At 39.4% G+C, this 15888-nt stretch overlaps 1 protein-coding gene across 11 annotated transcripts in view; it reads left to right on the top strand.

The window, feature by feature from the left end:
• Positions 1 to 15888, top strand: part of FGD4 (FYVE, RhoGEF and PH domain containing 4) — a 110214-nt gene that overhangs the window by 76338 nt on the left and 17988 nt on the right. For 9 of the 11 annotated variants that reach the window (XM_056339518.1, XM_056339525.1, XM_056339523.1 and 6 more), the window contains exons 3-5: positions 2995 to 3175; positions 6294 to 6780; positions 13897 to 13986. In XM_056339518.1, the coding sequence (XP_056195493.1) occupies positions 2995 to 3175; positions 6294 to 6780; positions 13897 to 13986 (758 nt within the window). Of the gene's footprint in view, positions 1 to 2994; positions 3176 to 6293; positions 6781 to 13896; positions 13987 to 15888 lie in introns of those variants that run through there. The other 2 variants (XM_056339527.1, XM_056339528.1) reach the window with 2 other exon arrangements.

Raw genomic sequence — 15888 nt, 5'->3', positions numbered from 1 at the left:
ATGAGCTCAAAATTCTAAAGTATAGAGACAAGAGTATTTATAGACTCAGACAGAGCTCTGTATTATGCAGGGTATTACAATGGGCTAGTCTTTTATCTTTTTTTTTTTTCTCCTTAAGATCCTGCTGTGTGCACATTGAAAAATAATCTGATTAAAACAAAACACTACAGAAGTACATTGAGGGGAGAATTAATGGAATTTGTTTTCCATAATCCCTGCTAACAAGGTTGACCTTTCAGGAAGGTTTGCAGGTTTTTTTACACTACTGATTCTTTTCTTTTCATTGATCTTGTGACTGTCATTTTCCCATTGCTTTATTTCTAAAACTTACAGTAGCTGCAGGAGCAGCTGATTAGGGGAAAAGTTATCTGTTAGGTGGTAATAGGGAGTAAAGAACAAAATATCTTACATTAGTGAATTGGCATGGCTGTTTGGTTTGTGGTTCTCCTCTGAAGACTTTACAGGGATTTTCAGTATACTGGGATTGTCCAGTTTGGCCAGAAGTTCCTCATGCTTGCCCTACTGAAATGCTGCTAAACTGGGGATTTTTCTGTAATAGCTGCAAAAGTGTGAGACACCTCCACAGAATGTCCTAGAATTTGATTTTTGTCCCAGTGGATCCAGTATAAAAATAGCTTCCAGCTAATTCCTTCTGCTTTATCAGTAGACATTAATTCCCTCAAGCTTAGTAGTTTTAATATATCCTTGTGAGGCTATTAACATGTTATGAGATGTACAAAAGAATCAAAGAATTGAAGAGTCCATTAAATAAGAGAATTCACAGGACTGTGGGTTATACAAAATCCATTGCAAGAATAAGAAGTGTTTCTGCGAACTAGCACGGTGCTGGTCAGTAATTCTGCCCAGCATTCCCTTTCCCTTCCGTCTCCCCCCTGAGGGAATGGCAGTGCCCACGCTCAGTTGTGTCCTGCTTTTTCCCAGCCCGCTTGTGTCTCCTTGTTCAGCTGTCCCATCGCCTTTGTCAGCGCAGCAAGCTATTCAGCACTTGGACAATTATCTGATGCTCGTTGGCCTAATTCTGCCAGACTTTCTCCGAACTCCCTGAGAAGAGGGGAGCATAAGGAAAGCTGCTGCACTGCACTGCAGCTGCGGCTGAGCAAGTGTATGCGGCTTCTCAGGAGGGGCTTCAGTTAGTACAGATACCCAAGCAGTTACACAATTTAATATTCTGCTTGTTTTCAGGGTTGCATTGTAGCTGTTTGAAAACTGCAGTATTTTACGTCATCCTTTCTGCACTGCATCCTTCCTCAAATCTGCTTTTTTGCTTGTGTTAATAAATACAAAATAAAGCTTGAAAAGACCAAAGATACACTTATACGCAGTAAAAGGATCTGATACACAGAAAATCTATTCCTTCTCCCTCTGATTATTTCATTTATCAGCATTTGTAGTTGATATGGTTGAAGTCTAAAGCTTTCTGTGGTACGTTCATTTCTTCATGGAGCCCCTCATGGTACTTTTCAGACTGCAGCAATCACTACAATCCCACTTAAGTGCTATTAGGTTATTGGAAGCACAGATAAATATTACCTCTTATAAATTTAATGTAAGGTAGAGATGGAAAGTTGCCCTTAATCAAAGTGTTCCTTTACATTTATCATAGCCTGTGACAGTATATTTTCAAGAGGTTTTTTCAACAACACTTTCAAATGTCTGTTGATGGGACTTAAGCTAATTCCTGTGGTGCACAGGTTTTCCAGGGTCAGTCAGCAAGCCATTCTAGAATCAGTGATGCAAGGAACATGACTTTTCAGATCCATCTACCATGTATCCTGTACTAGTGCTTATTTTTCTACAGTGAGAGTTGCATGTGGTTCCTAATACCAATTCCTGTCCTCCTTCGCTTCATGTTTGCCCCCTGGCAGGTCTGTGTAGTTACCGGAGGGCTGGTGCCTGTGGCACGCCGGAGTGTGGTACCTGTGGAGGGGTAGCTGAACCCTTGGGGCCAGCAGTTCTACTGGCAGGACATTGCCTACTCCTGCTAGTTTATGCCTGCCTTTTATTAAAGGGCAGATACAGTCTTTATTTTTCAATTTCATATCAAATTCTTTCACTTCTCCCCACAATACATTTTGGGAGTGGGTGTGAGAATGAGCAGAGTTGTGTTCTTGGGAATTAAGGACCTTTCCATTAAGTGTCTCTTTTTGATGGAGCTGGAGGTCCATTGCTCTGATAGTGGAACACATTTGGGCACTGTCTGTGAAGTGCTTTTGCTGCCCACAAATGCTGCATAGTCACTTAAAGGGGTGAACCTGAATGTAAACAACCCCAGCACTTGTGACTTCAGTTGCTTTATGTGTCACCCTGTCCTTTGTGTTCTAGTCACTGCTGTATTAAACAGTGACTGATCGTTAACAATCTAATTAGAAGGACTTCTGGTAGGGATGGGGGGAAAAAGGAAGAAGAATAAAAAATATTTTCAGGGGCCCAGGTCTTCAGTAGTATGAATAGACAAGTGTTCAATAAGTAAAGGAAGCTCAAAGGCGAAGGCAAATACCTTTTCCACTGACTGTTATTACTGAGTTCACAAGGGAGAAGGTAAAGAATGAAAGCACCAGAGTTTTGGGGCAGCAATTTAAATATCTCTCTTGAGCTCCTCAGCACAGCTAGGTCCTTTGATTATGCTTAATTCTTTTGCATAAATGCAAAAACCTGCATTTATGGAGGCCACATGTGTTTACTATAGTAACTATAAAAACTAAACAAACAAGAAAACCTCTTAATTTTCTAGCTTGTTAAAGTACATATGGTTTGCCTTTTATCCAAGAATTATAACAAGGTTCCTGACACCAGGCAGTGCATAAAAAAACTGTATGAGGTCCCTGCATTCATAAAGCAACTTTAAGGTTCAGTAAAGCCAAGAGCACCTCTTCTTCATTACCGTAGTAAGTTCTTAGGCAAAAATCTCATATATGTTTTGGTAGTTCAAAGAAACAGTTTGTGAGTGATTGGTGGTGTTGTTATTGTTTGCAGTGCCTCCAAAGCCAATTCATCTGCAGAAGGTGTCACCTATTACGTACCAAACCCGTAGGCATAAAGCTTTATCAAACCAGAAACCAAGAATGGAGGAAGAGACGCCCACCACTGTGTCTAGTGTTGCAAAGGAAAAGTCCAGCAAAGTGTCAGATCTCATCAATCGTTTTGAGGGAGGCAGGTATGTAATAGAATTTGAATTGGTTTGTAACTCTGTTGTGTGTGGATCGTTGGAACCTGTGAGGAAAAATGTTAGTACCGCAGTAGTGCTCAAACCCATCCCTGCCAGAGGGTCTGATGGCAAAACTGCGTGTGTTTTTAAAACGGTGTGAGCCAGTTGTATATTTGACCTGTTCGAGATGCACCTTTTCATGAGGTGCTAGTCTTAATTTTTCTTTTAAAAAAACAAAGAAGCCAAGCTTGTAGCATTTTTAAAACATCCTGAAAAATGTCAGCTATTTGAAATAAATGCTGATTTTTAGAATGAAGCATTGGAGCTAATCTTAAATTCTTTTGTTCTTGCAGAAAAAAATATTCTTTAATTTCATAAGGAAATTGAAAAACCTGAAATCGTGGTTTTAATTTTATACTGTCTTAACCTCTTCAGATCATTCATGTGAAGAGGGTGAACTGCACACGTTATTGGTATGGCGTACACTCCCTAAACTGTTTGCTTTGTAGTACTTGATATGATGTTGTGGTGCAATAGTTTGGTGTTCTTGAGTTTTGATACTGCCATTTACAGGAAACATTGGAACTTTGAGAAACATGAGCCACAGTGAACTCTGCTTTCAGAAAATAGTGTTACTTGCATGCCTTTAGTTAGGTGTACATGACAAGAATTATGAGCTTGGAAACAGAAGTTCCGAATATATCTGCTCTGTATAAAGAGAGTGACCTTCCAGAAAGCCTGTGATAGAAGAACAGCTCAAGAAACAGTCCAGTGACAGTTGAGAGCTGCAAGTTTTGGATGTGGCTTTCCTGTATTTCGTCAGAACACTGATGTCCTGAAGGGATGTCCCCCATGGGAAGGAGTGCATATTACGTACAACAGAGCATGTCCTGAGGACAAGCCAGAGTATTACAACTTTCATTGAAAGAATTGCCCCTCAGGATGGGGGAAATTTAATCCTTTATACAGAGGCAGCTGAGCATTGCATCTCTAGTGGAAATAATTTCAGACCTTCATCTGCAAGAAACTTCCATCATTAGGCAGATACTTCATTGCACTCTGTCATGACAGCTGCTCAAAGATGGGGAAAAAGAAATTACTGCAGCACCGGAGGTCCTGTGAATACTGCTAGCACAGGTCTCTAGTCCTGTTACCACTTAGAGCAGGGGTCCTCAAACTTTTTAACCAGGGGGCCGGCGCGCGGATGCAGTGGCAGGCAGTCATCTGCGGCTGCTTGGTTTCCCCCCAACCCCCAGCGGGGGGATGCAGGGGGGTCTGTAAATACCGGGGGCCGGATTGAGGACCTTGGGGGGGCTGTATCTGGCCCGCGGGCCATAGTTTGAGGACCCCTGACTTAGAGCTTCCCAGTCTTCCTCCAAGCATCACCCAAGTCTTTTTAGCAGTGTAGTATCCCTAGGAAAACAATGTTAGCATTTCTGAATGGAAAGTCCTCAGGTTCATTGTGCCCTGCACCAATGAGTCCTGAATTTCTTCTTCCTAGACATTCCTGATGTGTTCTACAGGAACTTGTTGAATGTTATGCAGTTAAAGGAAGCTATAAAGAAAGCAAGGAAAACTTCCTTATTTGTAGACTTCTAAAAGTAGGGACGTTTTGTTTTGGGGACTAGGGGAGTCTGAGTTGCTTTTTGACCAACATACTTTATTAAATATATCCAATAATATCTGTGCAATGATTAAATTCTCTTCAACTCTATGACCTCTGCTTATGAGAAGCTTGCACAATTAGCATGTCAAGTTCTGGAATATCCTGCTGTGGCCATAGAAGCAATTCCTGTTTTTCAAATGAGCTTAGCTCACAAAATGTGTCTTCCATGAAGGTGAACTTAACTTTTAATTATTGGTCTTCAAATGACTAGGTAGCATGTTCATGAATTGCAAACCGATGGTCAATTATAATAACTTATTTTTATTAGTCTGTACATCCCACAAACATGTAGGCATGGGAAAAAGTTAATTAAACCTCTGTGCTGTATGCAAGCAAATGTAACTTAATCCTATCTTGGAGTTAAGGCGTTTTGGTTTTGTTTTTTTTTTTTTAAAGACATAGTCTTTACACAATTAAAGAAAAACTGATTTAAATTTCTTTGTTATATGACGGAAGAAATATACTGAAAAATATTTTTTGAGCTCTGTGTACAAAAGTGCAGAATATGTTTACACTGTTGGTGTAAACGTACAGTTTATAAGCAGTCTTCATCTTTCCAGAAGATTAATGGTCCATACTGGGAACAATATGTTAGAGGACAGTCATGATACCGTTTTGCAAGTTGAATATGGTTTGTTAAAGGTACTTCAGACAAAAATGTATAGGTTTTGATTTGATTTCAATGATTTAATTTTTTTTAAACTGTAATGAAGCCAAGCACTTCTATGGAGTAGGCTACCATTTATATTGGCCTAAAATGCAAAATCTCAGAAATAAAACTGAGGAATAGATAGTGAAAGGTATGAACAAGAGATAATGTGTTTAAAGTGGAGATAAAATATGAAAGAATTTTATTCTTTTAAATCAGAAAACATGCAGCATGACAAAAGGGCACTGCTAAATAAGGAAACTGGGGGAAGAAATAAGGTAAGAATTTAAAGCCCCTCCTGTAATTTGCTGAACTAAGGAAAGGGATGCTAAATGCTCTTGGACATTTTTCATGCATTTTGTATAATTATAGGGCAGTTAGGGAACAGGCTGCTTGTTAGTTTAAGCATCGAACTGGGACTTGGGAGACCGTAAATCTTTCTCCATTTCCACCAATAATCTTCTGTAACACTTTGGGTGAGTTGCTTCATGTATCAGCACTTCAGTTCCCTTGTCTGTTATGTGGAGCTGGTCATACTGCCTCCCATTTTACAAAGGAGATTCAAGACACGTGAGGATGTAATAAATCAATATGGGCAGCACTCTGGGTTTCCAGTAAGTGATGCGTGTTTGTGTGTGTTTCAGTGGAATAACACAGTTCAAGCCTCAATGGCCTGAACTTCCCAATATTAACCAAAAAGGGTCTGGAAGGAATTTGTTATGTGGTGTAACTCTCCTGCTCTCCATACTAGGGATTTTCTATAATGCCATGTTTAACTTTTCTCTCATATATGTTTTGTTTGGTGTTTTTAGCTCATTAAATCCTAGTGATTTGAAGAAAGATTCCTCTGTTCTCCACATTTCTAAATCTCAAGGAAGATATGGGTCAACACCATCACCTCAACCAAAACTCCCCTCCCAGCACCCACTACAAAAACAGGGAAACAGTAACACTGACAAAACTCAGGTTGCACAGCTACACACAGCTAACGGAGTAGTAGCACAAGACCAGATGGAAGATGAGGACAGGAGATTACCAGATCGTGGCTCCACTGTGTCCACCCTGGTTCTGGATAACGCCATCAACAGCAGCTTGGTAAATGGGGAAAGAGAAAGTACTTCTAGAGAGTCACTGCAAAGTACGACTGCCTGTGAAGGACAGATGCTTAACAGCTGCTACAGAACTCCAAGCAGTGATACACTGCTCCCATCTGAAAATGAAACTCTAGAAATTGATACTAAAGTGAAGGAAGAACCAACTGAAGAAATCAGCAAGCAAGATCAACCTGTAGAGATGAAGGTAAACCAAGAAATTATTTCGTTTTTGCTATATTGTTACTTTCTGTATTTTCTCTAGGTTTTTATTTACAAAAACCAGCTTCCAAGAGCCAGTCAGAAAGTTGAAAATCTTTTGGTTATTTTTCCTGTGAAAAAAAGACAGGAAAAAAAGTTTTGCTTGCCTTTCCCCTGCTTTTCCCAGTTCCCCCCCTCTCTTTCTGGTGTCCCCCCCTACTTCCCATCCCTTTCCCCCCACTTTTCCATCTGAGGTTTAAAAAGAGTGAAACCGAAGTACATGTATATGTTTAGCGCAGTGCTTCAGCTGTGTCAGGCTACAAGGGACACATGTTAGTGGGGTACATAAAAATTCCACATGCAGTAAACTGTAGCAGCAGGGATTTAGGCAGAACTGTCATATGAGTCCTTAACTTGGATGTAGTTGTCAAGTCAAAGCTGGAAAGGCAGTGGCAATCTGCTAGCTATGAGATAGACGCAAGGTTTAGCATCCTAAATATATGCCTTGTTAGCAATGAGAACTTATGTCATGGTGAATTTGAGCTTCCTTGTAAGGAAGGTTTTTAAATAATAAGGGAAATAAGTGGGTGGAAGAAAATCTGTCTTGGGAAATTAATTGCTGAAAAAATGTGCATATTTCCACCACTAAAATTTTGATTATGTTCTTTGCCTTCTCATACTGAGGCATTGGTGGCCAGTGAGCATTGCTAACAGTTCTGGTCCAGCCTTGCCACATGTGAGTCATGGGGGGGTGTGTGTGTGTGTGGTGTGTGCACGGGGGACTGGTGGCAGGCTGGACCCTCCCAGCTTTCCTCTTCACCACAGGGACAAATAGCTGAGCACTGATAAAGCTCATCACTGCTTGTCAGGAGTACACCTGCATCAATTAACTACAGACCTCTCCAAGCACTTGAGTTTCATTAACACACATCTATGCTTGAGGGTAAACTCTGTGTGTGGGAAAGGTGGGCCTCAAATTCTCATGTATTGTAGGATGAAATATCTTAAGTAATGACGAGAAGGCACTGGGTTGCATGGCTTTTCTTGTTTGTTTTAGGGGTGGTTTTTGCCATTAAGGAGTGAACGTTATGACTCCCATCTAAATATAAGCCTGGCCACAGTCCAAGGCACCTTTAACCTGCCACACCTCTCATTATGTTTCTATCTCCTGTGCAATAATGCCTGTTTCCCCTCTCTGTGCCTATGAAGTGTTGAATGCTGCGTGGGCAGTGATGTTAAGCCTGAATCCAAGTTACGCAGCAAGGTGCTGGCATCATTTTCAGGAAAAAGCAGAAATGGGAGCCAGTCCTGTTATAAAGTCCAGGAAGGAACTGGGCAAATGCTAATGGCAGCAATCTCATCAAAAATCTGTCTTTGAGCTGCTGGGACCAACACGTGTGATCTGTCCTGTGTTGCCCAAGAGTCAGATTGTGAGGGGTAACGTGACTGCTGCTAGATGTATTGTTCGCTGGTGCTTGAAGGGTAAAAAACTGAAACAAACCAAAGGCATGCAGGGTGACTTCTAAGTCAGCGCCGGTGGAGAACTGAATCTGTAAAACTGAACTGGGTCACAGCAGCACTTCCAGAGATACCAGCTTGCTTGTGACACAAAGACATCCTCTTTACTGAGATTAAGAACCATGTCCACCACAAACTGACCTAAGGGCCACACTTTACAAAATCAAACAGCAATTTAGTTTGGATTAATGCAACCTATAGATTGAAATCAGCGGTCTAAGTAGCTGCTGCCATGCTGTTTGGAATAGGGGAGGGTGATAAGGAACAGGAGAGGTCTGGTAGAGCTTTAAACTGTTTCTGCGCCCAAGCAGGCATTAGAAGTAAGAGCATTTAGGCAGTCTGTGATTTTGCTAAGCGCCCACTTAGTAAAGAATCTTAAAACTGGGATACAGTCCAGTTGAAGTTGCACTGCACAGACTTCTGCCACAGCACACTTCTGACCTTTTTAATTAAGCAAGTGTAGGTACAATTGAGTAAAAGCAATAGGAGCAGATGCATGTGAGTCATAGACAAACTTTAAATTATGGATCTGAGATAGATATGTATACATTGATAGTGATGCAAATTTCTTTGCCTCTTGCATGCCATATTTCCTAATTCAAGGAAGAGAAAAAAGTGGTGTTATCTCTATGTAAATGCATATTGCACAGCAGAAATAAACTAAGTCCACTGCTGGAAAGGACGAATTAAATTGTGGAATGGTGCAAAACAAGAGCAGAAATTACATTTTAGACTTGGAAAAAAAAGCTGATTTTGAAATAGTGTTGCTTTTAAAATTATTTTTTTTCCCCTTAGTCACTGTAGATCTGACCAAAGTCAGATTGTTGCTGGTTCTGGAAAAGTTGAAACAAAACTTAGTAAATTTGGCATTGTTCTGAAATATTTTCCCCAAATGACCTGAGTATAATATGCTTTATTTCTCTTATTTACTGAATTACTTTAAAAGTCTCAAACCACAAATATCACAAACAAAAACACAATTAAAAGTGGAAAGTTTCCTGCCTTGCAGCAGAAGCACCTTCTGTCATAAAATTTGGTTTGCCTAAAACACAGAGGCTGAATAATACAAGAATATTGCAGTCATTTAACTTCCTGAATAACATGTGAGAAATCTGCTGCTAGAGCTAACTGAAGACAAGAAGACAAACGCTTTGGTATTTGTTGCGAGACCGGTAGGAAACAGGGATATAGACTGCACGCATGCCACAGATGGAGAATAATCTATTGTGCATCTTTAATAAAGTCCTTGATGTCTTCTTTTAGCAGCAATGCTAAGGGCCCTGGTGTTTCAGGTGCAAAACCTGATGGAGATTGTGTATTTCTAAATGTGAGGTGAAGTTTTGATTTAAATATGGTGAAACTTTGTTGCAAAGCTAACTTTCTGGCAAGAAATGTTTTACTCTTACAACACTCTGGTTCTACAATTTTATGGTTGTCTCTAGCAACAGTAAATAATGAACAACGCCGTATATCTTTAGCACACAGTTTAAATGTGTAAATCCTCTTGACAAGAATAGTTTATTTAAGGATACCAGGATCTTTACTGCTTTTCTTGGTTGCTGTGCAAGAAACTCGCCCATCATTTGTGCAATGGGACTATTATATAGAGTTAATATGCCAGAACACGATGGTAGCATTCAGGATTTTCATTGGAGGCCTGGCAAAATTCAGTGCTTTCCTTGATTTCAGAAACAGAGGACTTGAGATTAAAGGATATCTTAAATTCTCCTGGAAATTTATGTTTATATTCCCAATACTCAGGGAAAAAAGCTTTGGATCGTGAAGCAGCTATGACATGAATAGTACTAGAAAAGAAAACTCCATTCTGTTACTTTAGACCAAACTGAGCATTACAAACAAGCACAACATAATTGAATTATATTTTTTCATACTCTACATCTCTCACCCTGTGTTGCTTCATGTATTACTGCAAAGCTCTTGGGCAAGGGCTACACCTAAATATGAGTGAATCATATATAGCATCACTATCATATCAGTAGGTATAGGGGTTTTTTATGGGATATGGCTGCTGTTTGGTTTGGATAATTAGTTATGACTGTATTGGAATTTAGGTTTATGTAAAGGCTGTTTTAAGTCAGCATTGGTTTTGGTTTTTTTTTTTTTTTGCAAGCTTAGGCCAATGGAAAAACAGTGTTAGGAAATATAAACTCACATGAAAAAAGTTCATGCTCTCAGCAGCATTTTTCATACCTCTTCTTAATTTTAGAGTTCAAGAACAATTTAGTAAAAATTACGTATTTTAATTTCTTAAGCATCCATAGTAATGTAATGATTCTAGGGATGTGCAACTTTGTATTAACGAATATATAACTAGGCCTAGGTGAAATTCTTGCTGTAAGCATCCATATAGTGGCACAAGTTTGCAGTCCTGACTGATGCACCTACTGCAGTCTTACACTTCTGATACTTTGGTCTATGGTTGAAATAGTGTACCTCCAATGTGACCTTTCCCTGTATAGCACACTAACCATGTCTTACAGTTTTATACATTGAGTTGTCGTGTGTTATGGATTGTCACAGAAGTTTCCTGAAATCGTTGAGAAGCTGCGCTTGAAGTGATAGAGTATATGTCCAGGTATATCTTGTAGTAAATTTTTGTCTCCGTTTTTTGGTTGGGTTTTTTTTTGTTAACAGCAAGGAGCCCAGAATAAATACTAATGTACTAAAAGTATAATGAAATCATAGGAGGGAAATAGAAAATTTTTCCAGAAAAAAAAAAAGTGTCCATATCTTCAATTTCTATTAACTTACTATCCTACTTGTGAAAAGAGATGTGTGCATTTATGGTTATATCCTCTGAAAATAAAGCTTAACTTGTAACTTAAAAGACTATTAACATTTCCTTTTACTGTTAATGATTAGATTTGATGCAGTAGTTCTTTACATTGTCTCTACAAGGTTTTTCAAGGCTGTTCTGTTGAACAGCTCTAATAACGAATGGCTCCATGTCATTCTCACTGTCACAAACATCATTGAGGATTTACTTCCAAATTACATTGTAAAAGTTGCTTCCTGCTACTGGGAATAGCCAGATTTGGGTCTGCCTGCCCTGAGCCCATAGCTTCACTGCTCCCTGTGTGCCTGCTTCAAGGAGGAGCAGGTGGGCAGCTGGGGGTAAAGTTGTAGTGCAGTCTGGCGTGTGCCACGGCAGAACTGGGATGACTGTAAATGAATTCCCTGAAAGGATGAAGGATGCACACGCGCGCGCGCGCGCACACACACACACACACGCCAGCTGCAGCACTGGCTTTGCACACTGGTGAGTCTTTCCACCAAACGTGCCTTGCTGTGTAGCATGGTGCTGCCAGGACACGTGTCCACCCATGCGTCTGCTCCCAATTCACCCTGTGTGCTCAGGAGAAGCAGCAGCCACTTCCATCAAGGAAAGCTCCACAGCAGATGGACACCACTACTAGCAAAATAGTCTGTGACCTGTTGTTTCCAACAGGAAGGAAGCTGGAGCGACCTCGTGGAAAGTGCTTTCCTTTAGACAGGGTACTAGAGAAGACACTGAAGTGTGCAAAGGGAGGAGGATGGAGCTAGCAGTAGAAAACACAGCTGGGAGTTCATGTAACATGTGGGCAAGTATTGACATGGTGAGGTGGCAAGATGAGGACTTCCCTAAAAGAAAAGGAGCAATACAGTTCTGTGTTGTTTTTGCACTAACCTAACCCGGTGGGTGGGTGTTCTTATGCTGGAATAAGAACACGCCAGTGTGGTTAAAAGGTAACTAAAAATTCCTGTGTCCGGTAGTGTGATTGATGTAGAAAGGAGACTGAGGTTCTAGAATTAGGAATATGTTTAAGGCTGATACTGAGAAGATGGGAAAGTTGGGGTCAGAGTATAGTGGGAGAATAAGAGGGATTTGTCCTGATTTAGGAGTGAGGATTAAATGCTTTTTCTGAATTGCTCGTTTTGTGCCATATTTTTGAGTCAGTTATGTATGATTTTTCCCTTTCTTGATTAGTTCAAGTAATCTGGAAACTGCAGATTGCTTCTATAGTAGTGCTTCAGGGGAGAAAGTGGGGTTTTGGGGAGAGAAAAAATAATTAAAGTGCTGAGGAACCAACAGCCTCCATGGTTTTGTGGCTCAAGTCCACGTATGAGATGCCTTGTAAATGGCTGCACTAAACGGCATGCTGCAGCTGGAATAGCTGATCTTCCAGCTCCCTGCAGTGTCTCTTGACAGCACTTTAAAATGCTGTTCTGTAGGTTACTGTGGTTGCTATGCTGATTTAAATAGATTTAATGAACAGCATTAAAGTCACTATTTAAAGTCTGTATTTAGGGAGGAGGTTTGCCGTGTAGCAGTGTGACTGTTAAAACTGCAGGTATCCGAAATGTGTTCAAATTTGTAATACTTACCGAATTCTGAAAAGGAAGAAAAAAGCCACTGAAATCCTTTAAATGAAAAGACTACTTTAGTATTCCATATTGAATTTTTTATATGATATATTTATCGTACTCATGTATATACACATAATATGTGTATCATAGTATATGTTTATCATACTCTTGTGAAAGCAGCGTGCATTTTGAAATCAGAAATAACTTTTCCAAACTCTTTTCTTTTCTTTCTTTTTTTTCTTTTTTTTTTTAATGAAAACTTTTTATAGTTTGTTTAGAAAATTACCACTTTCCCATAAGCACCATGATAAGACTGCCATTTACTCAGGAAAGATTCAGCTGTTGTTAGATGTGAACACTTGTCAGGGCTAGCACTAGATCTGGAAGAAAAATCTTGTAATGGAAGTGTCATTTTGTTAAATCTGATGCTTCTGAGCCTGAGGCATTTCCCTAATGTTTTAATATTGTAGATGGCTGTGCTTTCATTGTCTTGAAGTAACTTCTTGTAGCAACTCATACATTTGTATTTTAACATATTTAATTTATTATTGAAATCTGAATGAGCATTTTATGTTTCCGTTCAGTAGAAGAATCAAAAATATACTTTGTGGAATGAAAGACTTTAAAGTGAAAACTTCCCTTAAGATTCAAAAGTGACTTCCATAAAGACCTAACACAGGAGCCCATAAAGACCTGCAAAGAAGTCTAATTGTAGTCGTCAATTAATCAGCAATGAGCGTATCAATGAATGTAAAACAATTTGTACGCTATTTTTCAATAATTCTGTCATGCAAAGAACATGTAGTTCAAATAACTGTTGAAATGGGAGTGGGGGTAAACACCAACTAATCCCATCTGTTCCCTCTTACTCTGCAAATCAGTTCTTCCAACTCTGAAAGGTCAGCGGTACGCAATTACCAGGATGTGAGCTGATCTGTTTAGTAGGGAGTTGGTGCTTTGGCAAAGATCCCTATATAAACTGGGGAATATTCAATATTTTGGGCTTTGAGTTTTGCTCTGCAGTTCAACTGATTTTTTTATCTTCTTTGACTTTTGTATTGTTGATTAATCTGCTAGAAAGTTTGGATTTTTCAAAATGGGGTGTCTGTTACTAAATGTGAAACTTGAACTGCAGTTGCTTTTTGGACTGTAAGGTAATCACATATCTTTTCAACTTTTTTTAGTATTAAATTATGTTTCCTCCAGTATCCTCAGAGATCTTCTTGTTTTCCTCCAGGAGACAGATGAACAGAAACGTCACAAAATTGCCAGTGAACTTCTGCAAACAGAAAAAGCCTACGTTAGCCGACTTGACCTCCTAGATGGGGTACATTTTTCTTGAATTTGTTTTTATTGTCTTGCCTCATATTCACTTAAATGTCTGTGCATAAGCATGTGTATAAATTACAGAAGACGTGATATGTTTTTCACATTTTGCTGACTTTCCCAGTCATTTGCTTTTGCCATATAACTTTGCCTATATTTCTATTTTAAGAGCACTACATTTTTTGAAGTATTACAATTTTGTGGATATTAATGCAATATGTTCTGTGCGTGTAGATGTCACCACAAGCAATAGTAGTGCACACTGCTAGACCTTTCAGCAAAGAGGATGGGTATCCATTTCTTGGCTTCTGGTGAAATGGAAAAGGGTATCATTTTATAATACTGAAATCACCCACCCACTAGAAAATTACTAAATCTTTCAAATTTAAGCAACCTGACCAGTTTTCTTTAGTGCCAAAGAACCTAGGAAGATGCTCATTCTAAACTATTATCTCCCCTATTTTCCCACTATATGTTTAGAATAAATCCTAACGAATTGAACAGAAATTACTCTTCCTGCAAGAGAAGGGTTGAATTGTTGTGCTCTCTAGAATGAAACTGATATTTCTTAAATGCAAAAGTCTGTAGTTCTTGAGTACTTTCCTTTTTAAGTCTTCTTTACTTTCTCACATAAGACATCCATTTTACCTGGCTACCTATAGCTTTGCATTGCCTTACTCCGTGACATTTTTCTCAGACATTGCTTTTTAAATTTCTCAGGCCTAATGCATAAGTGTTGTAAAAACAGTTGATGAAAAGTAAGAAGTCTCAACTGACATAATAATTGTTCAGGCTGCTTGGGGATCTAAGTAATTGTCCTCATGAAAATGGATTTACCTAGCAGACCCACATTGCGATGGTTATATGGTGTGTTTTAAAAGATGAAGTATTGCAAAAAAAAAAAAGAGCTTTGATTTAGAGAATTTTAAAAATAAAAAAGGAAAATATTTACTTCATTCATATATTTTTTTTCTGATGGGTAATGTACAATTATTTCCTTGACATGATCATAAGTGCATTACTCCTATGCCCAGAACTGGGCAGAGTTCTGAAAAATGAGTTTCAAGCACAGCTGCTAAACTGCTGCTAATGAGAGGAAAGCAGAAGACTGGGAAGGGACTGTTACATTTCTGAACTTGGTTATAATTTATGTAACCTTTATAGTCTTCAAAGTAACTTGTCAAAATTAACTAACTCCTCTTGGAGATGCAGCAAAGTGAGCGTGGTTTAAAGTATTTGTGAAAGTGGCTTTTCTGCTTTGTCTTCTGCTGTCTCAGTTGGAATTATCAAAGTTCCTGTCTTCAGACTCTGTTTTCCCAAGCACTTACCCAAACTTCTCAAGCCCTTTCTAGGGAGACACAGGCTGTTCAGGCACAGGAGAGGGAGATAGAGGGACCGTAGCTCCCCATAGGCTATGTTTTATGTGATGTGCATGTAAAGAGCTACACATGTCTCTAGCCATCTTGTGGCTGCATCTAGTCAGATAGAGCCCACTGATGGGGAAAGAATTTTAATTTTTATGGCGCATTTTGTACTTTAAACAGTATGTCACGAACAGTCATAGTCTGCCAACTGCTTTGATTTCAAAAGGATAAGAGGATACAGTGTACAGGGAGAGTAGCTGTGCTAACGGTGATCAGACATCATGCTAACTGAAAAGAAAGCAAAAGTGGAAAATATGACTGGAAGACTGGGAAAACTGAGATGAGCTTAGCTGTTAAAACAGACAAGACGCCTGGAGTCAATCCAAAATGGCACTACTTCAGTTTGGCTTTCCTTATGTTTGCTCCGCCTGCAGTGCTTCCCTGGCTCACAAGACAGAAAAAGCGGGGTGTAAGGGGAGGAGAAGCTTGTAACTTCTGTAAAGGAAAAGACAACAAATGAGTTTGTCATTACATGTCTA

This window comes from Falco biarmicus, chromosome 5 (assembly GCF_023638135.1).
Source record: "Falco biarmicus isolate bFalBia1 chromosome 5, bFalBia1.pri, whole genome shotgun sequence".
NCBI lineage: Eukaryota > Metazoa > Chordata > Aves > Falconiformes > Falconidae > Falco > Falco biarmicus.
The sequence above is the reverse complement of the archived record's forward strand: the minus strand, read 5'-3'. Positions and strand labels throughout refer to the sequence as shown.